Source organism: Orcinus orca, chromosome 9 (genome assembly GCF_937001465.1).
Source record: "Orcinus orca chromosome 9, mOrcOrc1.1, whole genome shotgun sequence".
Lineage (NCBI taxonomy): Eukaryota > Metazoa > Chordata > Mammalia > Artiodactyla > Delphinidae > Orcinus > Orcinus orca.
Genome location: NC_064567.1, coordinates 65,285,017 through 65,311,005, shown reverse-complemented (window position 1 = coordinate 65,311,005; position 25,989 = coordinate 65,285,017). Strand labels below are relative to the sequence as shown.

The window sequence follows — 25,989 nt, the reverse complement described above, 5'->3', positions numbered from 1 at the left end:
TAACATCTTTTGAATGTTAACGTATGCAGTATTACCCCGGGAATTTAACACACAACACACAGTTAATTTTCATAATTCTAATGCAGATCCCATCCAGGCAACCTCACTGAGGTCCAAACACCAATTCTTAAACCCAGTGTCTTCGATGTACACAAAAATCAGAGCCAGGACTGCCCTGATGGGACCTCAAAATTTATAAAAGACATTTAAAAACTTCCACTACTTAAGCTGTGTGAAAAGCATTAATGATTCTAGAAATAATAACAATAGCTAACATTTATACCTTTATAGCACCCGTGCTATGGGCCAGGCACTACGCTAGTGTTTTACACTGATAATCTGATTTAATCTTCAAATGACCCAATGTAGCAGAAACCATTTTCTACCCTGTTAGAGCAGAGGACATGGAGGCTTAGAGAGACCAAGTAATTTCCCTGAGGTCATAAAGTTGACCTTTGATAGAACATGACCCAGAGGCAGCTGTCTGTGACTCTGAAGCACGGTCTCTTAGAAATTACAATACTAGTATATATTTTTTATACTCAGACTCTCATTACCAGTAAAATTTTGAGGTGACTGGGGAATGTTATTTTCCTCCATGGATAACTGACGCATAAATGTTCAGAAGCTGTAACAATACTATAGTTCAACTGGAACCCCAATTAAGAGTATTCATGAAAGTTGGAGAAAGGAAGTCAGTCAGGTATATTAAAGAAAGAATTGGGGGCTTCCCTGGTGGCTCAGTGGTTGGGAGTCCGCCTGTCGATGCAGGGGTCGCAGGTTCGTGCCCCGGTCCGGGAGGATCCCGCGTGCCGCGGAGCGGCTGGGACCGTGAGCCATGGCCGCTGAGCCTGCGCGTCCGGAGCCTGTGCTCCGCGGCGGGAGAGGCCACAGCGGTGAGAGGCCCGCGTACCACCAAAAAAAAAAAAAAAAAGAAAGAATTGGATTTATTTACAACTCCTCTCACTCTCAAAGGGGACCTGTGTAGTAAGTATCTTCTCAGAAAAAAAATTAGTAGCTAGAAGAGTATTTGACATGATACCAATTTTGTGAACTTGTTATGGTCAAAGAAAATTACTTACCACATAAAAAACACATGCAATTTTGCAGTCTGAAAGGGCCTAGTGTCATTCTTCTGTCCACTTTCCCATCCATAAATTAGATTACTAATAAGGGCATAGATGTAGATTTGTACAGAGAGACTTTAAGAAGGAAACTTAAATCAAGGTTAATATGAAAGGTGTTGAGGATGATGTATTTGATATAAATATTCTTACTTGAGTACAAGTTGAAACCGTAATCTCTTTAGGTAGATGAAAATGGGCAGGCATGCGACTAATGAATGAACTAGAAGTAAGTTAGTTAAATTATGCTATCATTTGTTGATGCTTATGCACTGTGCAAGGCCAGCGAATGTCAGTATGAATAAATCAGAATCTTCTAAAGAGGTTGAAAGGTCTTAATGAAGTCAATACTAGCCTTTGAAAATGAAAACTAAAATCAAATTCAGTTATATTATGATGAAATTCTAATAAGTGTTCAAAAACTTACAAATGTTCTGAATGAGTATGCTTATGACTTCATTTATTTTCCCTATGCTAATTTTCCCAATGCCTTCCACGTTATGTTGTTTTGTGTTATGTTATTTTATACTATGTTATATTTGTAAATATGCTGTAAACTTCCTAAAATTGTTTTGGGGATGTGATTTTATATATAAAGCATAAATAAAAAGAGAGGTTTAATGACTAAGTTAACTGAACAACCATTCATGATAAAAAAAAAACCTCTCGCCATGTTAGGAACACAGGGGAAAATCCTCAACTTGATAAACAGCATCTTCAAAACACATACAGCTAACATAAATTCTTAATGATCAAAGACTGAATCCTTTCTCCCAAAGATGGGGAACAAGGCAAGTACTCCTACTCAACATAACACAGGAAGTTTTAACGACTGAAAAAGGTAGGAACAAGAAATAAAAAACATACAGATTGGAAAGGAAGAAAAAAAATGTGTCTATTTAGAGATGACAGGATGGCCTACATAGAAAATTCTATGGAATCTACCAAAATAAACCTCTTCAGAAAAAGTGCATTCAGCAAGACAGCATGATGATGATTAATCAATAATAAAAAGCAGTCTCATTTTTATATAGAAGCAATGAACATGCAAAAGTTGAAATTAAAAGCACAATACCATTTACAGTCACTTCAACGAAACTGAAATACTCAGATACATATTTAACAAAACAGGTACATGATCTACATGCTAAAAACTAAAAAATGGTAATAAAAAATCAGACCTTAATAAATATAAAGACAGTATTCATGGAATGTGAGACTTGTAATGTAATAAATATGTCAATTTTCCCCGAAATGATCTATAGGCTTAATTCTATTCCTATCAAAATCATATTGAGGTTTATTACAGATTATATGAGTCAGTTTGTTATAAAATTAATGTGGAAAGGCACAGGCCCTAGAACAGCTAAAACAACCTTGACAAAGAAAAATAAGGTAAGAATACTAATTCTATCTGATATTAAGGTTTACTATACAGCCACAGTAATTAAATAAGACAGTGTGGTATTGGTGGAAGACACCAATTGGTATAGACACACAGATCAATGTAAGTTTCCTTCAATGTAAAATTTTGTAAAACTTTAGTATGTACAGTTTAGTATACTACAGTATATTAAAGTATAAGTATATAAGTACAGTACAGCACAAAATGCCACAACCAGGATATTGACATTGATACAATCCACTTATCTTTTTTATATTTTCCCAATTTTACTTGAACTCATCTGTGTGTATTTGTACATTTAGTTATATACAATTTTATCACATATGTAAATTTATATATCCACCATCATAGTCAAGATACTGCATAGTTCCATCACCAAAAAATCCCTTATGTTGCCTTTTTATAACTACACCCACCTCCCACCTGAATCCTCCCTCCCCTACGTCATCTCTAACCTCTGGTGACAATAAATCTAAAATATAGTCATTTCCAAAATGTTATATAAATGGAATCATATAGCATGAGACCTTCTGGCATTTTTTTTTTCACACAGCATAATTCCCTAAGGGATTCATCTGAGTTGTGTTTATCAATAGTTTGTTCCCTTTTGTTGCTGAGTAGTCTTCCTTGGTATAGATGTGCCACTTGTTTAACCAGTCACCTGCTGACAGATATCTGGGCTGATTCAAGTTTTTGTCTATTCAAATAACGCTGTTATGACATGCATGTACATGTTGCTGCATGAATATAAAACTTCATTTCTCTGGATTAAATGCCCATGAATGCTATTGCTGGATCACATGGTAGTGGCATGTACAGTTTTGTAAGAAACTGCCAGACTCTTTTCCATAATGGTTGTACGTTTTATATTCTCCTCTACCTCAAGCAATGTATAAAACTCCAGTTTCTCAGCATCCTCTCCAGCCCTTGTATATTATAAGCTCCTTGTACTGTACATTGTATATTGTAACCCAACTTTTTGGATCCCCATGCCTTACAAAGAGCCCAGCACAGATAGATGTATTTCAACTGCTAGGTACAAAGCTGAAATGTTTTTTCAGGAAGGACCGATGCAACAACTTCTAAGTTACATGCAACAAATTCCTACTTTGTAAAGGAAACAAAAAATAAATTTAAAAAATGAAATAATCTGAGATATGCAAAGGTACTATGGAAAGACACTGAGGGAGAGACCAGGAAAGATGACTCTTCCTCTGTTCTCCCGTTCTGTGTCCCACTTCTTCCTGTTTCCCCTTTCTTCCTCTTACTTGGCGGGTTTCTTCATTTCTACACCAGCCACCTTTTTTTTATCCCAGGCTGATTTTAACTCTACTCTCTTTCATCTTCCTTCCAACTGACTTCCTTTAGTCAGACTTTCTCTTTCCTTGAACCTTCAGCTCTCCCACTTGGAACTTTGTCTCAATCTGTCCCTCTGAATAATCCTCATGAATTCACCTGAATTTAGGTCTTAGAGTAGAATACATTGGATGAAATCCAGCTTGCTTCAGGGAACTGAAGTAGGGAGAGCTGCTGAACAGTTCCACCTACAGGTCCTGCTGACTATAGTGCGCTAAACTTTCCACGGTTCCCATGATTTTCTCTTGGCACAAGATCCCTCCCAATTCCCCTCATTTTCCTTTCTTTCCATTAAGGCTTCTCTGCTTCCCCATAACCACAGACACGTGGTGTCTCTTTCATAGTGCTCATGACATTTTACCTCGGTTATATCACTTTTTGTTTTATTGCACCTTTGAGATTGTAAAGTTTCAGGAAAGGTTCATAAATCATTCATATGCAAAAATGCTGGGCACACAATGCTGGGCACGTTGAAAGTTGCTGAATTAACTTATTAATTAACACACTATTAAGTTCAGTTTTAGTAGACCTTTAAGATCATAAAATGTTTCTGCCCAAAGTATTTTCTATTACGTTTTTTGAAACCGGTGAGCACTAAATGCACGGGTTAATTCGAATCTGTAAACCCTATGAAACACAGTGCTTGAAGAACTTCCTGGATAAGAAAGAACCTATAGAATTAAAACAATTGTGTTTAAAGCCCCCTTGGAATCCTCTGACAAAGTCAAACTTAACTGCTGTTTACACAGCATGATATGAAGTTCTTTCACATTTTAATTCACCAAAATGACAGATGTGGTATTTCAGATACTTTTACTCATTCCAGATCCAAGTTCTAAACAGAAAAACCAAGGTAAGGACATTATTATTCTATGTGGCATCATTCATTCATGAACACAAGTTATACATTAAGGTTTCAGTGGGGAGTTTCTTTTGGGGGTATAAAATATAAACAAATCACTGTCTGTGATAATAGGAACAGTGACATTACACTAGGAAGCTAAAATGAGTTTAGATCTCAGCCTCAGCCTCCTCAAGCTAGCACAACATTTTAATATCAAGTGCTGTAATGAAACAGTGCTGTCTCCCTCTATGGATTTCTCATTTGGAGTGTTTGCTCCGGGTTTTTGCTAATATTGAGAACATCACTTAATGTTCTCTACCATTTTGTTTCTTAAAATCTTCAAATGTTAGGGGAAAAAGTGACTTTCAGGGACTTCAAAATGTGTATGTGTGTGTGGTTTTGTGTGTTTTCCCCATAGACTCATGAATAAAACTAAAAATAAACACAGTCTAGGGGAGGCAAGCTGATTTTAAAAGAAGGCAATAAGGCTCAGACAAACGGTGCGTTGTTAGACGGGGTGTGCCCACTGGCACAGGATCTCACAGGGAGAGGTTAGACATTCAGGATGTTTACGAGCAAAAGTAGAAGGTGGGAAAAGGAGAACACTCAAGACCCAGTGTCCTGAGAGCCTGGCGCCGGTGAAGCCCAAAATAATTACTACTGATGAAGGAGCTGTTTTGTTCCAAACTGTCTTCTTGTTCAGATACATAAATAATAAATTTAAAAATAATAATAATTATTATAAAGCAACTCATCTAAATACAAACTCTGCCATATAAAACTATTTACTTATATTGACAAAGCCGCCAGCATCCTAATCAACAGGAATTTCTCTTAGCCAAACCTGCGAGCAGGCGCGGGGCAGGCTGGAATCTGATTTAAAGCGGCCCAGAACATTAATCGCCGCAAATAATAGAGAACTCTAAGCTGACGCCCAAGGGCAAAAAATAAAACTAAATAATTTTCTTAAAGGAATTCTCGCCGTCTGCGGCGAATGCCCACAAACTTGTTTGACTTCATCTCCTCGCTGACAGGGGAACCAGGACTGAACCTGTCGGAAGGCGAGCCGAACTTGGCCAGTGCCAGGGTGCAGCGGGCGGCTGCCCCGGGCGGGAGGTGGGTTTGGAGACTGGAAGGTGAAAGGGGGTGAAGCGAGAGGAAGCGGCGCCAAAACCCGGGAGATGGATACGACAAAGGTCAAAGCTAGTGAAGTAAGACTGCTCCCGACTTCGCTGCGCCCCGCGTTTGCAGCAGCGGACGCCAGCGGGGAAAAGGTGCCCAGGCCCAAAGTGGGGGGGAGGCGGGGGGAGGCCCACGGGGGCTCAACCGGCGCGAAGGGTCTCCAGGCCCGTCCGGCTAGCGCTGCCCTGCCCACCAGCCCGCAAACCTCAACCCCCAGCGGCCACGCCCTTCCCCGACCTGGGCGCGCCCGGGCCCGGCCGCCCGCGTCTCTCACCGAGCCAAAAGTGCAGGCGGTACGTGAAGCCCCGGCTGGCCTGGGTCGTGTGTAGCACCAGGTACGCATCCCCGACGTAGAAGTCACCGTAAGCGCTCTCGGGCACGGCCACCAGCTCTAGTTTCTCGATCCTCCAGACCTGCAGCCCCGCCTGCTTGCCCGCCCGGGCGAACTCCTCGTGGTACAGCCCCTGGGCCATGGCTCGGGCACGCGATGCTCCGGGAAGTTGGCGGGGTACCTCGCTGACCCTGGAGTCGGACTGAACCCAGACTTGCAGGAAAAACCCTGGTCGCAGCGGTTTTATAGGGTTTGCTGTGCGGGGGCGGGGCCCCGGGACCCCCAAACGGGAGGGGCTAAGTGCTCAGGCCGGAGTTGCTTTGGAGTAGGCGATCAGTTCTCCTCCGAAGCGTAGCGCCTTGTATCAACCTCCTATGTCTTTCCCCGCAACCCAAAGAAAATCGAATCTCAGAAACCATAAGATCCTACGGAAACTTGCTGAAACTCCTGGAAATGCCTCCTCCAAGGAAGGACATTTTCCCAGGCAACAGCTGGAGGAGATCAACAATTAAAACTCAGGTTGGCGCATTGTTTTTTTTTTTTTTTAAAAAAAAACTGGCTATCCAGGTAACAGTTAATCATCAACTCCGTCATTTCATCAGCCAGTCTCGCCATTCCCGATGGGCAAAGTTTTTCCGTCCTGATCTTCCCAATTTGAAAATGCCATGAGAAACAGCATGTCAGGTTTCTTGGGAAGAGTGAAAACCTGGAAGGATAGCGGTGTTACCCGGGGGACAGAGCTCTGTAAGTCCCCAGGGGTTTAGGGAGCTGTGGTTAATTTGCCACCTGCCTCCTTTGGGCAAGAGAGTTTGCTTTTTAAACAACAACAACAGCAGTCCTCCTGAGGTGTTCTCAGGCTGGGCTGTTTCTGAGTGTGATATTATGCTTAGCCTGCCTTCTGAGTTAACTGTTACCTGGCTTCAAGGTGCTAATTTTCTCATTGTTTTCCCTACAGCTTTTGCTTTTGCAGCATGGGCAAAGCATTGTAAAATACAGATGGAAGTTTACTCCTTATTTTGCATTCATTTAACTGAAGCTGATATGGCAAGGGATTTTATTGTTACTGAGAAAGCAAATCGCTCATGGTGTAGAGTAAGAAAGCTGGTTTTTATGCACGTCCATTTTCTGTCACTGTTTTCCAAATTACAGAAGTCCCTGGAAGGTAACTAATAACATACCATTTGATTTTTTCCTTAATTAATTTATGTTTTAAAATAGGTATTACATGAGCATGGTAAAAAAAATTCGAAAGTACAGGTATGCAATAAAAATGTATCTCTATTTCACCTGCCATCCAGTTGCTTTCCCCAAAGGCAACTGAGTTACCAGTTTCTTAAGTATTTTTCCAGACATATTTGATATTCTTTCATCTACAAGAATACAGATAACAGGGTAATTTTTATTTTCTAACAGAAATGGTAACATACACACTGTTCTGAACCAATATATCAAAATATCAGTAGCCAGTACTCATAGAGCTGCTTCTTTTTACTGACCACAAGGTATCAAGGTATTCCATCTTTTAAATGTACTATAACTTATTTAATCTGTTCAAGTTCATAGGCATTTAAATTTTGCCTATATTTTGCTAACACAATGTTGCAAACAACACTTCTGAACATACTTTATTATACTCATGAATTATAACTATGAGATAAATTCCTGGAAATACAATTGCTAGAGGGGTTGGAATTCAATGGTTTTGATGACAGTGATGATAATTATGAAACCAGTCACTACCATTTATTGTTCTTCTGCAATGATGGGGCATGGCAAAGATAGCTTTCATTCACTTCCCCTGTCCATTCTTGGTTCTGTAGTCACCTAACTACATAAGCCTCAGGTTTCTCATCTATAAAATAGGAAAATAATAGTTTTCACCTTAAAAGATTGTTATTTGGATTAAATGCGCAAGTGTTTTTGTCTGTTACATAGAAAATGCTCAGTAATTAGGAGCTCTTATTATGCGGTGGTGAGCTTCCTTTTGCTCCTCTAAACTCCTCCTTCATCCTTCTGTTCCTGGCAGTCTTCCCTTAAGACCAGCCTGCATGGGCTAAAGCAACTGGGCTTCAATGCCCTCTAGCTTAGGGTTTGGTTGGAAATCAGAGGGAGAGAGGACAGTAAGGTCAGAGTATTTATTTCCTTGGCTTCCTCCACCAAAGGTCACTACTTTTAAAGATAAATAACTCTATCTGACTTTTCTCTCGTTTGGATTCAGGCAACTGTCCCCTCAGATGCATTATCCCTTTAGGTTTCTCTGTCCTTCTACATATATATATATATATATATATATATATATATATATATATATATATAAAACCTCTAAAAAAAAATCTGAATTTTTCTGTTTTGTATGTACCATCTGTCATAGGTTGAGATCCTAATTGATAAATACTATTAGCTACGTTCTCATTTTTTCTTTCTAACACAAACAGTGATAGGTAGGTTTGAGAAGGCTTATTTTATAAATGAGGAAACTGAGGCTTCAGAACTTGTCAAAGATCACCCAGCTAGTAAGTGGCCGAAGGAGAATTCAAGTTCACTGTGTCTAATTCAGAAGAACATATTCTTTTTTTTTTTTTTTTTTTTTAACAGTACGCGGGCCTCTCGCTGTTGTGGCCTCTCCTGTTGCGGAGCACAGGCTCCGGATGCAGGCTCAGCGGCCATGGCTCAGCGGCCATGGCTCACGGACCCAGCTGCTCCGCGGCATGTGGGATCCTCCGGGACCGGGGCACGAACCCGTGTCCCCTGCATCGGCAGGCGGACTCTCAACCACAGCGCCACCAGGGAAGCTCCAGAAGCACATATTCTTTACAAAGCCTTACTCTTTCGATCCAAATTATTTGGCCTAGATTTGTTCATATAAGTATACTTTATATTTTCATTTTCTTCAAACTTGTCCCTAGAGAAGCTTCTAATATGGTGTGTCCCATTCAGCACCAGGAAGCTTAGCTTTAACTTTGTGACTGAGCTGTTACATGTCTTGGTTTTCTTATCTATAAAGTGATAATCATTTGTTCTCTTCTTTCTTCTAGGGAAAAAATATGAAAACTGGTGATCTGGACTTAAGATAATTTAAAAATCAGAGTGATCACTTAAGTTCTGTTTCAGTTTTAGTCATAATTCCATTCCTTCTGGTGAAGGAATTCCTTTTAATGATTAAATAAAAATAAAAGGAAATAATTTCTTTTTATTAAAGAAATAAAACGGAACTTTGATGTATAAGTGAAATTCCCTCTTACTTAGGCCGGCAATAGGGTGAGGCAAGTGAGGCACCTGCCTGGGATGGAAAATTTACAAATGCACTAAAAAGTTCAATAATCAAGATCAATACTATTTTAAGGCAGTATTTTAAAAATCAAAATTAGTGCAAAAAATCATGATAAAAATAGCAAAGTTTAAAATAAAGACAGAATTGTTAACAGTGCCAGATGGGGCCATATTGGAAGCTGAGACAAAGGAAAAATACTTCTTCTTTTACTTAAAATTTTGATATTTTGGTTTATCATTTTTTTTGCATTACTGTGTCTCATTTTTCTTATCTGTGAAATGAGACTACTGACACAAATCCTTGTAAAATTGTCATGAGCATTAAATGGATAAATAAATATAAACCTGGAATAGTCCTGGTATAAACTCAAGTGAGATTGATGAATGGTTAAATCACTTCTCCCAATCCAATCTTGTAAGAATAATGTTTCTAAGTCTAATTCAGATAGGGACTGCCAATTTCCTATACAAAAAAGGTCTCTAAAACCAGATGCCATTTCCTTTCCATGCCTTTATTTTTTCTTTCTGTCTCTCATAACCTAGGTTCTTAAAATTAGATTATTTTCTCCTCTTCATGTAATTGCTGTTCTCCCATTATCTGTCTATTGAAGTTTTACCATTTCTTTTTTTTTTTTTTTTAGTTATTTTAATTAATTTATTTTTGGCTGTTGTGTCTTCGTTGCTGCGCACGGGCTTTCTCCAGTTGCGGCGAGCGGGGGCCACTCTTCGTTGTGATGCACAGGCCTCTCATTGCGGTGGCCTCTCCCGTTGCGGAGCATGGACTCCAGGCGCACGGGCTTCAGCAGCTGTGGCTCGCGGGCTCTAGAGCACAGGCTCATTAGTTGCAGCGCACGGGCTTAGTTGCTCCGCGGCATGTGGGATCCTCCCGGACCAGGGCTCGAACCCGTGTCCCCTGCATTGGCAGGCGGACCCTCAACCACTGCACCACCAGGGAAGCCCAAGTTTTACCATTTCTTTAAGGTTTAACTAAAGATACTCATCTTCATTATCATTATTCTCTTGGATCCATTAAATTTCAGAATCCTCTCTGCTTCCTCTCTCAGCCCAGGTAGAAACAGCCAAGGTGAATAAGGTTTTTTGCTTTTGTTTTTAACAGGAATCTGGAGGTTTGAGGTGTGGAGCCTCATGGTTGAATTCAAAGTAGGTGTTTTTCTAGAATGTTAATGCCCAAGGGGAAATGTTAGAGAGTTTAATCCTTGAAATAAATAACAGTGTTAATACTGTAATTAATTCATTGTGCAATTCATTGGAATGAGTTAGTAAAAGAAAAAACAAAAAGTTGGCTTCAGTGGTCTTCACTATCTAAATCATAAAATCTTAGAGTTCAGAGGCATCTCAGTTTATTTCCATTATTGCATCATGACCACAGAATTGTTGAAATTAAACGTATGTGAAAAACAGGAAGTACACCTTTTTTTCCAAGAGAGGGAAATGCTTCAAGTATTTTATTTATTTGCTTTCCTTTGATTATAAATAATGAAAGAATGTAATTAAAAATACATTTCTTGGGCTTCCCTGGTGGCGTAGTGGTTGAGAGTCCGCCTGCCGATGCAGGGGACATGGGTTCATGCCCCGGTCCGGGAAGATCCCACATGCCGCGGAGCGGCTGGGCCTGTGAGCCATGGCCGCTGAGCCTGCACGTCCGGAGCCTGTGCTCCACAACTGGAGAGGCCACAACAGTGAGAGGCCATGGCCACAACAGTGAGAGGCCATGGCATACCGCAAAAAGAAAAAAAATACATTTCTTTTACTGGTCATCCTGCTAAATTGTATTAACATGTTTGATTTACCAAATGATTTAAGGGTTTAAGCATGGAACCTGGAGTCAGAAGACTTGAGTGTTGTGAGGATTAAAAAGGTAATGTATGCAGAAGCCCTGTGAACACAGTCAATAAACACGGTTACTAATCAGCAAGGGCCCTTAACCCCAGTACTTATCAAAGGCAGGTGATTATTAGAAGTGAAAATGCACTCTAAGGAAGTGTATTTCCATCCCTCCTCTCCATACCAGCCAAACAAGAACTTTTAAAAAATTCACCTTTTTAATTTTAGATCAGCCAGGATCTAGGACTTTTTCTTTCACCAATTAGTTGGTTTAAAATTGCATATAATGTTATAACTATAAAGGCATGGTCATGGCTCAATACTACGGTGAAGGTTTTATTGGTCTTGAACGTCTGCTGTCGTGATAATTTATTTCTTGTAAACCTATTTACCACAGCAGATTGATTCAGCACTTCCTTCATAATATTTTTATTATATATATATATCACCTATTATTATTATTACATAGGAAATAGCTAACCCCTGTGAGATTACTGAGAGAAGACATCATCATTACTTTAGGCGTTTACGTATTAGAGAATGCATATAACCAAGAGAAGGGTTGAGGATACAAGGTCTCATAGAGATTCATGATCTAAAATGATAGATTAGCTTTAAGCTTATGTTTATGCAAATAGAGATCTGAAGATAATCATGGTTTTAAAACTATGATAGGGCTTCCCTGGTGGCGCAGTGGTTGAGAGTCCGCCTGCCGATGCAGGGGACACGGGTTCGTGCCCCGGTCCGGGAAGATCCCACATGCAGCAGAGCGGCTGGGCCCGTGAGCCATGGCCGCTGAGCCTGCGCGTCCGGAGCCTGTGCTCCGCAACGGCAGAGGCCAAAACAGTGAGAGGCCCACGTACCGCAAAAAAAAAAAAAAAAAAAAAAAAAAAAAAAATCACCCATAATCCCCACCCCATAGAGATAACCATCATTAGCATTTTGATGCATTTCCTCCCAGTGTCTACATATTTTTAAAATGAAGTATAATTGAACTATATCATTGTGTTAGTTCCAGATGTACAACACAGTGATTCAATATTTCTACAAATGATCACCATGATATGTCTAGTTACTATCTGTCACCATACAAAGATATTACAATAGAATTGACTATATTGACTATATTCCCCATGCTGTACATTTCATCCCCATAACTCATTTTTTTGTACTCTTAATCTCCCTCACCTTTTCACTAGTCCAGCCAAACCCTATCCCCTCTGGCAACCACCTGTTTGTTCTCCGTATTTATGAATTTGTTCTGTTCATTTTTTTTAATATTCTACATATAAGTGAAATCATACAGTATTTGTCTTTCTCTGTTTGACTTATTTCACTTAACATAATACCCTCTAGGTCCATACATACTGTTGCAAGTGACAAGATTTCATTCTTTTTTATGGCTGAGAAATATTCCATTGTGTGTGTGTATATATATATGTATATATATATATACACACACACACACACACTACATTTCTTTATCCATTCATCTATCGACAGACACTTAGGTTGCTTCCATAGCTTGGCTATGATGCTTCAGTGAACATAAGTGTACATATATCGTTTTGAATCAGTATTTTTTATTTTCTTTGGAAAAATACCCAGAAGTGGAATTGCTGGATCTTATGGCAGTTCTATTTTTAATTTTTTGAGGAACCTCCATACTGTTTTCCCACAGTGGCTGTACAAATTTCCATTTCCACTAACAGTACACAAAGGTTCTCCTTTCTCCATCTTTACCAATGCTTGTTATTTGTTGTCTTCCTGATAATATCCATTCTGACAGGTATGAGATGATGTCTCATTGTGGTTTTGATTTGCATTTTCTTGATGATTAGTGATGTTGAGCATCTTTTCATGTGTCTGTTGGCCATCTATATGTCTTCTTTGGAAACATGTCTATTAATTTTAACATTAATTTAATCTACTATTTTGGGGACACAGCATAATCTTGGCATTTGGTCATGTCTTGGTTTATAAAAGTCAATATTATTTCAGAATTAAAAAAAATTCTTATTCCTAGATTTTTTATAATTGAATATATGATACATTTGTGTCATATATATGCACATATACATATATACATATGAAACTAAATATATATATTTAGCTTTTATTTATGTTTGTTGCTATTCCAATAATAGGCTTATCTTCAAAGTTAAAGGAGTAAAAGTTATATAAGTACATCCATAGATGATATGAAAGGATTTGATAATATTTAAAAGTTATGAAAAGTTATATTTAGAATAATATGGAGCAATTGGAAAGTTTTTCATAAAAAGTGAATGAAAGAAAAGTAAAACAAGATACACATTGGTATGTTCAGATTTGGCTTTAAATTGTAAATAAACATATATTACTTTGAGTATTTTGTGTGTGCCATGTACTGTTTAAGTGTTTTTACAAGCATTGCGAACCTAATCATACAACGATCATATCAGGTGGGTGCTACTATTATCATCTCCCTTTTCACAAAGGAAAAACGGAGATAGAGATGGGATAAGAAATTTGTCCAAAGTCATATTTGTACTCAGTGCTGAGTTGGCACCTGAACCCAGGCAATCAGAGTGTTGAACTCACCATTTAAACCACAGGGATCATCTCAACATCTACAAGTGTCAATACTAACATATCTAGGTCCTAACCAGGTGAGATAGCCTAATTCATGAAGAATAGTAAATTGAATTGACATGTATTTAGATTTACCTCAGTAAGACTATGGTTTTTTTAATCTTAGAACCAGAGGTAGAGATTGAGAGTTGATAGGACCTTGGGGAATATATAGTTCTTGGTTCCAGGAAATGACATAATTTGTAAAAGTAATCTAACTACAGAATAACATGAATATTTTAAAAATCAAAAAATATTCTAAACTAATGTCAAGAAATTTGAAATTCAAAGCAAAATGGGTATATTTCTAGAAAATGTAAAATGCCAAAATTAACAAAAGAAGAAATAGAAAATCTTAATTGACCAATATATGCTAAATAAACAATGCTGCTTAAAAAGCAAAATCTTTTCTTCTCTAAAGTACCAGATCCAAGAAGTTTTATATGTGAGTTTTACCATGTATATCCTCTATTGTATACTAATATATCTGGAAAACAGGAAAAAAGAAAAGCTGCTAAAATTATTTTCATGAAGCAATTACAGCACATAAACCCCAATGAGGGCAGTTCAAGAAAATAAAATTACAGTTTAGTTTCATTTATGAACATTAACACCAATATCAGATCTAAAATTTTATCCAACCAAGTAAAAAGTGAGTTTTGTTTAAAGGAAAAAATAAGATAATCTCAATATATTAAAAATAAATAAAATCCCTTTATGTCAACATTTTTAGAAAACTAGATAGCTAGGAAGAAGGGAACTTTCTTAACCGAATGACATAATAATAAATTACAGCAATAACATATCAAATGGGAACATTTTAGAATGATTTCATTTAAGATTGGAAAAAACTAATAAGAAAAGACAACAGGAACCCCAGTATGTCAGTAATTTTCAAGAGGGTACAGGAAGGTGTGGACAATGAAAGACCAGAAAAAGAAATAGAAGATATTAGGAATTGCTAGAAAGAAACAAAACTCATTATCTGCAGATGATAATCTGAAAATTAAAAGTCTAAGAATCCTACTGACAATCTGATAGAACAAGAAAGTTCAACAAGATTATCAAATGATTAGAATAATGTGATATAAAATAAGATACAAATTCAAAAAATTTAAAATATATAAAATTGGATGTGTCTATGATTTCAGAGTAGAAAAAGATTTCTTAAACAATACCAAAAATAGCATGAAATATAAAGGGAAAAACTGATAGCTACATAGAACTAAAGATATGGCTTCAAAATTGGACAACGAAGACAAAATTAAATGATGGGGGTAGACTGAGTGAAAAATCTTTTCAATTTCTATAAATAACTAAGGATATCAAGAATATATACAAAAAAAAGAATGCAGAAAGAATAAAGTCAAGGAACTTTATGAAAAAGTACTGTAAAGATATGGAGTCATGTGGCCACTAGATATACAAAGAGCGTTCATTGATTTGGGCCTTGCTATTAATTGAAGGAACTACATAAACAGCCAATATTTGAGTGCTTACAAAGGTCAGCCATTATTCTATGTGCTTTTAAAGTGTAACGGTTCTGTTCTGATCCTTACAGCAACTCTATGAACTAGGCATCATTATTGTCTCATTTTACAAATTAGGAAACCAGGAACAGAAAGTCCCACAAGTATTAAGTGGGAGAGCTAGCATTTGAGGCGACACTCCTCACCTCTACAACCACTACAACTTTACTGTTCTGTTACACCATTTCATAGCCAGCAGGTTGTTAAAAATTAGAAAGATAACATGAAAGGCTGGCAAGGATGTGGGGAAATAAGAAATCTCATATAATATTTAGAGGGGCAGCTCTAATATGATGTAGCAATCTCGACAGCAATCTGGCAGTATTTAGTGAAAACTGTAGGCATATCTTTTGTGCCCCCAAATTCCACTCTTGGATGTGTACTCCAGTGATATTGTTCACAGATGCACAGAGGCATGTACAGTGATGCCCACCAAAGCATATTGTGCTAGAAAGAAGTTGAAGGCAACCTAGAAGTTCAAAAACAGGAAAATATTTTTTAGGCCTAAGTAACGTGTGGTATATGAATATGCAAGAGAGGAATACTAGTGCCAGAGGCAATGATCAGCATGGAAAAGATAGCAGTGTAAGCAGATTTCAAAACTATAAAGTTGAATAGAATAGTAAGAAACAGAATGTGATGCCATTTGTGCCATTAAAAGCACATCTACATTAATAAAAATGAATTTCATGAATGCACACATTGCAAATGACCATGAACCCTGTGGAATGTGGACTGGAAAAGCATACATTAACTGCATGTCAGTGGGAGCCTGGTGGGGGTAGGAAGGGGACTGATGATGCAGGAAAGAATGAGAAAAATCATGAAATAAAACATAAAAGAGAGAAGGTGCACTGGTTGACAATAAAAACTTGCCAGGAACCAAGGAGTATAATCAATTCAATTCTGTGCACCTGAGATCCAAAATCCCAAAGCAAACAAAATTAAAAAGAGCAACAAAATTTTAAAAATCTACCTATCTATCTATCCATCCTCCCATCCCTCCATTCATCCATCTATGTGACAGAGTTTTTTAAAACGTCGGCATATATATATATATATATCAATATATAAAATTTAGACCTATTATAATAAAAATTATGTAGGGATTTAAAGAATTTCTGAGGCCTAAAGAATAGCACAGAGAGGATTATTGAAGTTGAATGTAGTGATTCTAATTCCATTTTTTCCTGTATGTTCTTTTAGTTTGTGTGACAGAAAGAAACATCTTTAACCCAGGAAGTGTTTCACATGAATTTTAAAACCTGGGTTACTAATTTACTATTTTATGACTGTCTGATTAAAGAATGTGTAGAAATATACTGGTTTCTATGACATGAAATCCTGCACCCTTATAATAACCTATCATTACAAAAACGTTCAAATAATTAAGGATAATATGCTTTATATTGCATTTATGTTGGCCTTTCTTTTCTTTCTAGTTTCAAAGCTTATAATGACCCAGAAAATATATTTACTTAATGAATCAAGGAAACTGCAAGAAGGAAACAGCATGGTGAGTACTTAAAGAGAAGGCAGAAAAATGGGGAAAATATTCCCTCTCTTTCAACTACATTCTTTCCAATGGTCTTAATTACTATCCTCTTGCATTTATGGCCTTTATTAAGTATTGCAATATGTAATTATTTAAATAATGGCAAAAATGCAATGTATATATTCCTTAACAATAAGAGGTTAAAAGATAAAAGCATCTCATTCTCATTTAGAGATATAGTAAAATACTTATGAGTAAAACAACACAGAGTCTGGGATTTACCTTTAAGTACACCAGGAAGAAAGTTGGGGAGGGATAGATGAAATGAAATTGGCTAAGTGGTAACAATTGTTGTTGTTGAGTGACGGGAGTTTAGGGGTCCACTACTCTCTTAAGCCAACTTTTGTATAAGATTTAAATTCTTCATCATAAAAAATTTTCCTTAAAAAATTATAAGTTCTGGCTCTGTGTGATTTTAAAAATCATTTTGCTATAATTGCATTCTGAAATATTTACGAAGTGAATAAAGCTCCTAGAGCTGCATGGCTGGACACATTTGGGAAGGCTTATGATGCCAGTCCAAAAGGCCAGCCACATTCAGGATGAAGCACGGCCTGACACATGTCTCCCATTTCCAAAACAACTGGCAGGTGTGGGCTGCTTTTCCACGTGTGCAGTAAGCATTAGCAAGATTTCTTCTTCTCCAAGTTTATGTGGGGCAGCTCCTGTCTACAAACGTTGCTTTCCCTTTCACTGAGCAATTTCAAAATTAAACTGTCAAGTAATGAGTATTTATTATAATCAAATAACTCTGCAAAGGAAGTTTCATTTTTTGTTTGCAATTTCCAAAAGACGGTACAGAGAACAGTTGCCCAAAAAGATTGGTCAGTGAAATTGGTTAATGTTATTGACACGGTTTAGACTGATGAGTATTTTGTTTCAGGGAGAATTTTCTACATTAAAGTACCTGTTGAAAATTAGTGACATTTATTTTAAAGTTCATACTTTAAACATTTTAAATTATGAGTACTAAAATCTGAAGGAGAATGTTGAGAGGTTGATGAGAACTCTGGAGGTTTCTGCCAAGCAGTTTTTCTGATATAACAATATAACTAGTTGGCTTCTTGCCCTTGTCATATCAAGTAAATTAAGCTAATTTTTTAGAGGAGGTTGACATCTTTCAAAAGGTCACCAGGAGGTTAACTTTCTTTTGTCATTTGGATGACCAGGACAGATTTTCAATTTACGTAGCCTTCAACTTTCCCACGTGGGATTATGAGACCAAAAGTGAATCATTTCTGCAGAAAGTACTCTGCCCATCTGCTAAGAAAGTTTTAAAGTTACATGATGAAATAGAAATAGAAAAAAAAAAAAGTTTAAAGTTCTACCTCAATAAAAGAAAAATAGTTTTAAATTTGAATATTTTAACTGTTTCCACCAGTGAAATAATTGAATGTTCTCCTACATTCATTAAAAAATACGGCAGTTACATTTGCTTTTTCTTCTGTCCTAGAAAACATAGAAAAGGCTTTCTTCAAGTTAAAGAGAAGAATGAAACACCGGTTTGTGCATCAAATTTTGTAGACAAATGAATATATCAAATACTTGATAGTTTAGGAGATATTAGTTTAGTGTGGTGTTTAGAGTTGGTTTTCCAGTGATAAAATTAGAGAGGAAAAAATGCTTGAAACCTGTTTCCTGCCCTTTTCATGACTGTGGCTCTTATGGGCACTGAGTATAGTAGTTAGGAATCTGTACTTTGCATTTAAAAACAAAAAACAAAAACCCAACTACCTGGGTTTGATTTCCAGATGCTCCATTTATAAGCCATATGGCCTTTGGCAAATTAGTAACCTCCTCAACCTCCCCAACTATAAAGTGGTGGTGATGAATATATACCGAACATATGCACACACACACACACACACACACACACACACACACACAGAGATATATGAAAACAGGCACATTGTTGTAAAGGTTAAATTAGATTGTGCATAAAATATACATAACAAGTAACTAGAACATTTATAGCATATGCTCAATAAACATTCAGTTATTATTTGCACTAGGATAGCATTTACATTTAATTGAAAATATATAGCAATGTAGAGGGTATTATGCTAGCTAAGTGAAATAAGTCAGACAGAAAAAGACAAATACTATATGATTTCACTTATACATGGAACCTAAAAAACAAAACAAATGAACAAACATAACCAAACAGAAACAGACTCATAGACACAGAGAATAAACAGGTGGTTGCCAGCGGGGGTGGGAGGAGGGGGAACTGGATGCAGGCAGTCAAAAGGTACAAACTTCCAGTTATAAGATAAATAAGTACTCGGGATGTAATATACAGCATGATAAATATAATTAACCCTGCTGTATGTTACATATGAAAGTTAAGAGAATAAATCCTAAGAGTTCTCATCACAAGGAAAAAATTTTTTTCTATTTATTTATTTTCTATCTATATGAGATGATAGATGTTCACTGAACTTATTGTGTAATCATTTCATGATGTATGTAAGTCAAATCATTATGCTGTACACCTTAAACTTATACAGTGCTGTATGTCAACTATATCTCAATAAAACTGGAAGAAAAAAATAAAAATAAATAAACTATATATAGCAATGAATATGTATAACTGGCAAAATAATTGTTTTGAAAAGATGTTTTAGAAAAATATTTGTTGTACGAATGAGATAGAAATGCAGCACGGTTGAATGACTCTTAAAAGTTGTCCTAAAATTCCCTGAAAGAGACAAAATTTTTCTCATTGGAAAACTACTTTACTTGTTGTAAACTGCATCTGGTTTGAATTAGATTTGGAAATCACTGCTCTGTTTTTCTAAAGTAAATGCTGGATAATCTCCACATAATCCTGATGATGGCATCAGTTTTTTTTGTTCTTTTTGATAGTCACTTCATTTTTCAAAACTTTCACAAAGAAATATAAGCAGCAGTTTATACCTGGGTCTTTACCGATTGTTAATGCAATTGTTTGACCATTGACAGTAAGCATGTGACTAGGTCCATCACTAGCTCACCATTGTTGTACAACTGTATGCAAATATTGAACATTTCTTCTCACTGCTTTCAACTCTTAATTATCAATATTCTCACCAACCTCAGAATTTAATCAATAATATTGTGGCACCAATAAAAAGCTTCTCATCATACAAGTGACAGTATTTTCCCCCAAATCTATTTCTTACCTAATAGGACCTTAATATTTTAAATTCACTAATCCTCCATTTTATTCCATAGAGATATTAATTGAGAGATCAGACAGAATTCAGCTACCTATTGTTGGAGAAGAAAAGGTGCCCAAGCCTTTAAAAAATGCACAAGAGCTCTCAAACTGCTCATGGATGACTCAGAGAAGAAAGGCTAGGACCCTTGGGATCCTAGGAGCTTGATGACATTATCCAGGCCAGGCCATTTGGTCTACTGTCCTGTTTCAGGCCAGACCCATTCAGAGAATTTTAATTAAAGGTTTAAGAGATGCAGGTTCTGGAGAACAACTGTTGAAATCAATTCTAGCTCTGTCACTTACTGGGTGATTTGGGCTAACTGTTTGCGGTCTCTTTAAAACAGGAGAATACTAATCTCTAGTTCATATGGTAGTTCTGAGGATTAGTTAAATCAATCCATGTAAAGTGCTTAGGATAGTGCCTAGCACAAGGTAAGGGCCTAGTAAATATTAGCTATCAGCATCATCACCATCATTATAAATATCCAGACTAAAGCCCATATAGACAGAAATACACAACTACATATATGCACATACATACATATAAATATGCAGTATGAGCCAAAATAGTATGTCTTTTGGTTTTGTCTTACAATATTCACTTACCATGGACTAGTTTTTCAGGTGAGTACATGTAGATTTATTTCATGGAAAAATTGCTGTGTTGTAGCACATTATCTTGATGTACTATTCTTACATTGGTGTACCTTTAGTTTTTCCTTCCAGGCTTTTTGCTTTACAAATAATACTTAAAACTGCAGTGTTCTATACATAACTTTGCATATAAATAGCACTCTTTCTGAAGAATAGATTCCAAGAAGTAAAAGCGGTGGATCAAATTGTATATCTATTTTTAAAAAATTGATTGATACTCTAAAGTATTCTCCAAGTATATTATGCCTATTTTATACTTACAAAAACTGTAGAATACTATACATTTCTACAGACCCTAACCAGCATTTAATGCTATTAATTTAATTATTGCAAATCCAATGCATATGATATTGTATTGCATTTGGTTTTCATTTGCATTTCCCTGCTAATAGTGAAGATAGCGTATTTCCTTATATTTGTTGGCTGTCTATAGGTACCCTATGACTTTTAGGTTCATATTATTTATATATTTTTATATGTATGGTTTCTTTTTCTATTTCTTTCATTATTGTGTATATCAGGAATATTAACTCCTTGTCTCCTATATGTGTTACAAATATTTTCTCCAAGCCTGTTGGTGGTTGTATCTAGACATTTCTCCTTTTTAAGTGGGCCTTTCCACACTGACCTTAAAATATTCACTCCTACTGTCTTCTAATAATCTTATAGCTTTGTTTTTGCTCTTTAGATATTTTATCTGCATATAAAATAGTTTTGCATTATTTTGGTGGTAAATAAATAGCTTAAATATGTTGGTAGCGAATTTCCTCATAATTAAATAAATGTGAAATCAGAGATAGAAACTGAGAGATGGATGGGACTTCAAAGATTATTCAGCCCATAGTCCCATCTTGCTAGTCAGATGATTAAAACCCAGTATGAGAAAAAGAAGTCATTTACTGCAGCACTAAGGGTAATGTGATTTGAATGTTAAGGCTTGATCTGAAATTGCTTCATATGACCAGAGCATCTCTTCCCATGACATTTCTTGCCACACGGGTCTGTATTAAGCAATTTAGCTGGTAGTATTCTCAGGTTTAGCTTCCCCTTCTCTGAAATCATAGTCCTTTATAGCATTATTTCAGGTAGATAGAAATCATTTTTGAACCCTTTTTCTTTCAACATAATTTTTTTTCAAAAGTCTTACTGAGAGAGCCAACTTTTGATTTGGCTCAACCCTTCTGAAAATAATAAAGTTTAATATTCCACCTATAAATATCTGCCAGACATGAAAATATTCACTGTTCTAGGCCAGACCCAGGTAGGAAACATATAACTTGATTGTTAAACTATGGAAACAAAATTTTAAAGGGACAAAAATTTTAAAGGGACAACTTGTGGTACAAATTTGCTTGTTTTTGAGAGGGATGATTTTAGCTTGGTTTTAATTTTTATTAGCATTACTTATTAGCTTTTATTGTTTCTTTTCTATTTGCTAAAGTAATGTATAAACTGAAGAAAATTTAGAAAATATATAAAATATTAAAAAATTGTACTCTTCGTAATCACTTTAAATATTTTCATATATACTTCCTAATCTTTTATGTATATAAATGTGATATTTTGAGCAAAATTAATATAATATTGAACATGATTTTTCTTTTTGAAATTTACATTCATTATTTAAAATAGCAGTTGAAAATTATGAGATTTAACGTTAAAATCTGGGAAGATTTGTGGCAGCTCAATTTATAATCTGCTGTTGTCCTTGGGGAGAAGGTATCCCTTTTACATGATGTTAATTTTTAAAGCTTTTCTCAATTCTTAACCTTAATATTTTGTTCCTCACTCTTTGAGAAAACTAAGTAAATATAATAGCCAAATTGTCTAAGAAGGTCGCAAATACTGAGCCCAGGCACTCTGGAGCCTGCGCACCACAACTAGAGAGAAGCCCGAGCACGGCAACTAGAGAAGCCCACGCGCCGCAATGAAGATCCTACCTGCCACAATCAAGACCTGACGCAGCCAAATAAATAAATAAATAAATATTTTAAAAAGGGACCATAGTATTTTGCTTCAACAGGAATCTGGGATGAAATGAATAAGCTCTGTATCAAATTAAGGTTACTGAGCAAATTTTCTCTGTGAGGGGACAAGTATTTGAAAAATATAAAGGATACCAGACCAATGCAGCAAGTGGAGCTAAGAAAACAATGAACTGTTATAGAATGTGTACTTCTCATTCTAGGACACAATTCAAAGCTAATACAGCAGTGAATAGAGGTAAACGTACGGTTTTGAAAACATTATTTAGAGAGTAAAAAAGAATATTAAGTATCTAAGCCTTCAAATAAAGAAGATAGAAAAGGATTAACAGAATAAACAGACAACAACAAAATATTAAACAAGGGAATAATAAAGATAATGTCATTAAATGAAATGGAAGACAGAAATATGATTTACAAAACTGAAAGCTGTTTTTTTAAAGATCAGTTAGTCAGACATACATTTGAAAAAATTGATCAGTAAAAGACTGTGAATGCAAACAACATACAGAATGAAGGGAAATATCTAAAGATATAAAAGACATATTGAAACGTATCAAATTATGTTGTGAATAATACTTTAACAGTACATCAGAAAACCACATTAAATGGACAATGTAAAAACGTAGTGACAAAATTAGTAAAAGGTGAAAAAACAACTTAAATAGACTAATAGCCACTAAATATATCGTATTACTAATGGTAAGTTTTCTCTTAGAAAGCCCTAGACGATGAAAAGTTTATAGGTAATTCCTACTACATATTCAGGGAACAGTGCTAATACCTAGTTTCTACAAATTGAACCAAAAAATAGGAAAAGGGGAAAAATGCCAAGCTATTGTTATGAGTCCACATTAATTTTCCTTGGCCACATTTTCTCAAGAAGACGTCTTTTAAAAATCATTAAGAAAAGAGGTTTTTTTGGGGGGGCAGAGAGGAATAGATTGGGAGATTAGGATTGAGATATACACACTACTATATATAAAATAGATAACTAATAAGGACCTACTATATAACACAAGGAACTCTACTCAATACTCTGTAATGACCTATATGGGAAACGAATCTAAAAAAGAGTGGATATATGTATATGTATAACTGATTCACTTTGTTGTACACCTGAAACTAACACAACATTGTTATGTTATGCATTGCCACTGTTGGGAGTATATCCGGAGAAAACTATACTTGGAAAACTCACATGCACCCCAATGTTCATTGCAGCACTACTGACAATAGCCAAGAATGGGATTCAAACAAAAGCCCATCAAAAGAAAAATGGATAAAGACGCTGTGGTACCTATACACAAGGGCATATTAGCCATCAAAAAAGAAGGAAATAATACCATGTGCAGCAACATAGATGAACCTACGGATGACCATACTAAGAGAAGTAAGTCAGAGAGAGAAAGACAAATATCATAGGGTATTACTTATAGGTGGAATCTTAAAACTGATACAAATGAACTCATTTACCAACCAGAAACAGACTCACGGAATTATAAAACCAATTTAGGGTTGCCAAAGGGGAAACATCGGGGAGCAGGGTTAATCAGCAGTTCCGGATTCACATATACACACTAATAACACACACCATCCAAAAGGACGTACTGTATAGCACAGAGAAGTCTACTCAACAGCCTGTAATAACCTATAGGGGCAAGGAATGCGAAAAAGAGTAGACATACATCTATGTATACCAGAATCAAGTTGCTGCACATCTAAAACCAACACACCATTGTAAGTCAACTATGCTCCAATATGAAATGAACATTAATTTAAAAATAAACCAAATGCCTACAATATTCCCCGTAGGCCCCAGTGCAATGGTAAATATGAATATACTGAATGGTGAATGTAATGAAATACTACTCAGCCATAAAAAAGAAGAAAATTTTCCCATTTACAACAACATGGATGGTCTTGGTGGATATTATGCTAAGTGAAATATGTCAGATAGGGGCTTCCTTGGTGGCACAGTGGTTAAGAATCGCCTGCCAGTGCAGGGGACATGGGTTCCATCCCTGGTCAGGGAACAAAGATCCCACATCCTGCAGGGCAACTAAGCCTTTGCGCCACAACTACTGAGCCTGCGCTGACAACTACTGAAGCCTGCGCACCACAACTACTGAGCCCACGACTGACAACTACTGAAGCCTGCGCACCTAGAGCCCGTGCTCCGCAACATAGAAGCCACCGCAATGAGAAGCCCACGTACCACAACGAAAAGTAGCCTGCACTTACCATGACTAGGGAAAGCCTGTGCGCAGCAATGAAGACCCAATGCAGCCAAAAGTAAATAAATTAAAAAAAAAGAAATATGTCAGAGGAAGACAATTACTGTATGATATGACTTATATATGGAATCTAAAAAATAAAACAAACTAGTGAATATAACAAAAAAGAAACAGACTCACAGATAAAGAGAACCAACTAGTGGTTACCAGTGGGTGAGGGATGGGGGAGGGACATTATAGGGGTAGGGGATTAAGAGGTACAAACTACTATGTACAAAATAAATAAGCTATTGTACAAGGTTATATTGTACAACACAGGGAATATAGCCACTATTTTATAATAACTATAAATGAACTATAACCTTTAAAAATTGTGTCACTATGTTGTACACCCAAAACATATAATAGTGTACATCAACTATAACTTAATTTAGAAAAAAGAAAAAAAAAAGCTATGCTATAGGTATGCTCTGGGTGGTGTTCATGCCTGGATGGACAAGGGTATTCAAACAAGATGGGTGAGTAGGGAAGACCAGAAGAAGGCTGTTGGGAGGATGACTCCCAGGAAATGGTCAAAGGCATGTGAGGAGTTAGTGAGTTGGTATGCCCAGGCTTCTCAGATGACAGGACATAGCGTTACTAAGGCAAGGAATACAAGTGTTGTTAACACTTGTGTGTGGAAATAGAATGTTTCCTGTTGTCTTGAAAGGAGGCAAAAGAATGTGGAAGGGTGACATGGTCACTGGTAGTTTTCCAGAATTCAGCTGAAATCTAAGAAAAATAATAATTATCTGATCAAGGGACTGGATTCTTTCAGACTCCACTTAAAATGGTTTAAGCACCACGCAAATACTTCA

At 36.5% G+C, this 25,989-nt stretch overlaps 1 protein-coding gene and 1 long non-coding RNA gene across 2 annotated transcripts in view; one reads left to right on the top strand and one right to left on the bottom strand.

Annotated features, from left to right (window-relative positions):
* Positions 1–6,766, bottom strand: part of SCIN (scinderin) — an 81,326-nt gene extending 74,560 nt beyond the window's left edge. Inside the window, exon 1 of the mRNA XM_004265541.3 lies at positions 6,186–6,766. Coding sequence (XP_004265589.1) covers positions 6,186–6,384 — 199 coding nt within the window. The 5' untranslated portion in view covers positions 6,385–6,766. The remainder of the gene's footprint in view (positions 1–6,185) is intronic.
* On the top strand, positions 5,657–24,986 carry LOC125965401 (uncharacterized). The gene is made up of 4 exons (XR_007479233.1): positions 5,657–5,940; positions 7,198–7,404; positions 16,942–17,015; positions 24,120–24,986. It is a non-coding gene; the product is annotated as an uncharacterized LOC125965401 (long non-coding RNA).
* The last annotated feature ends 1,003 nt before the right edge of the window (positions 24,987–25,989 follow it).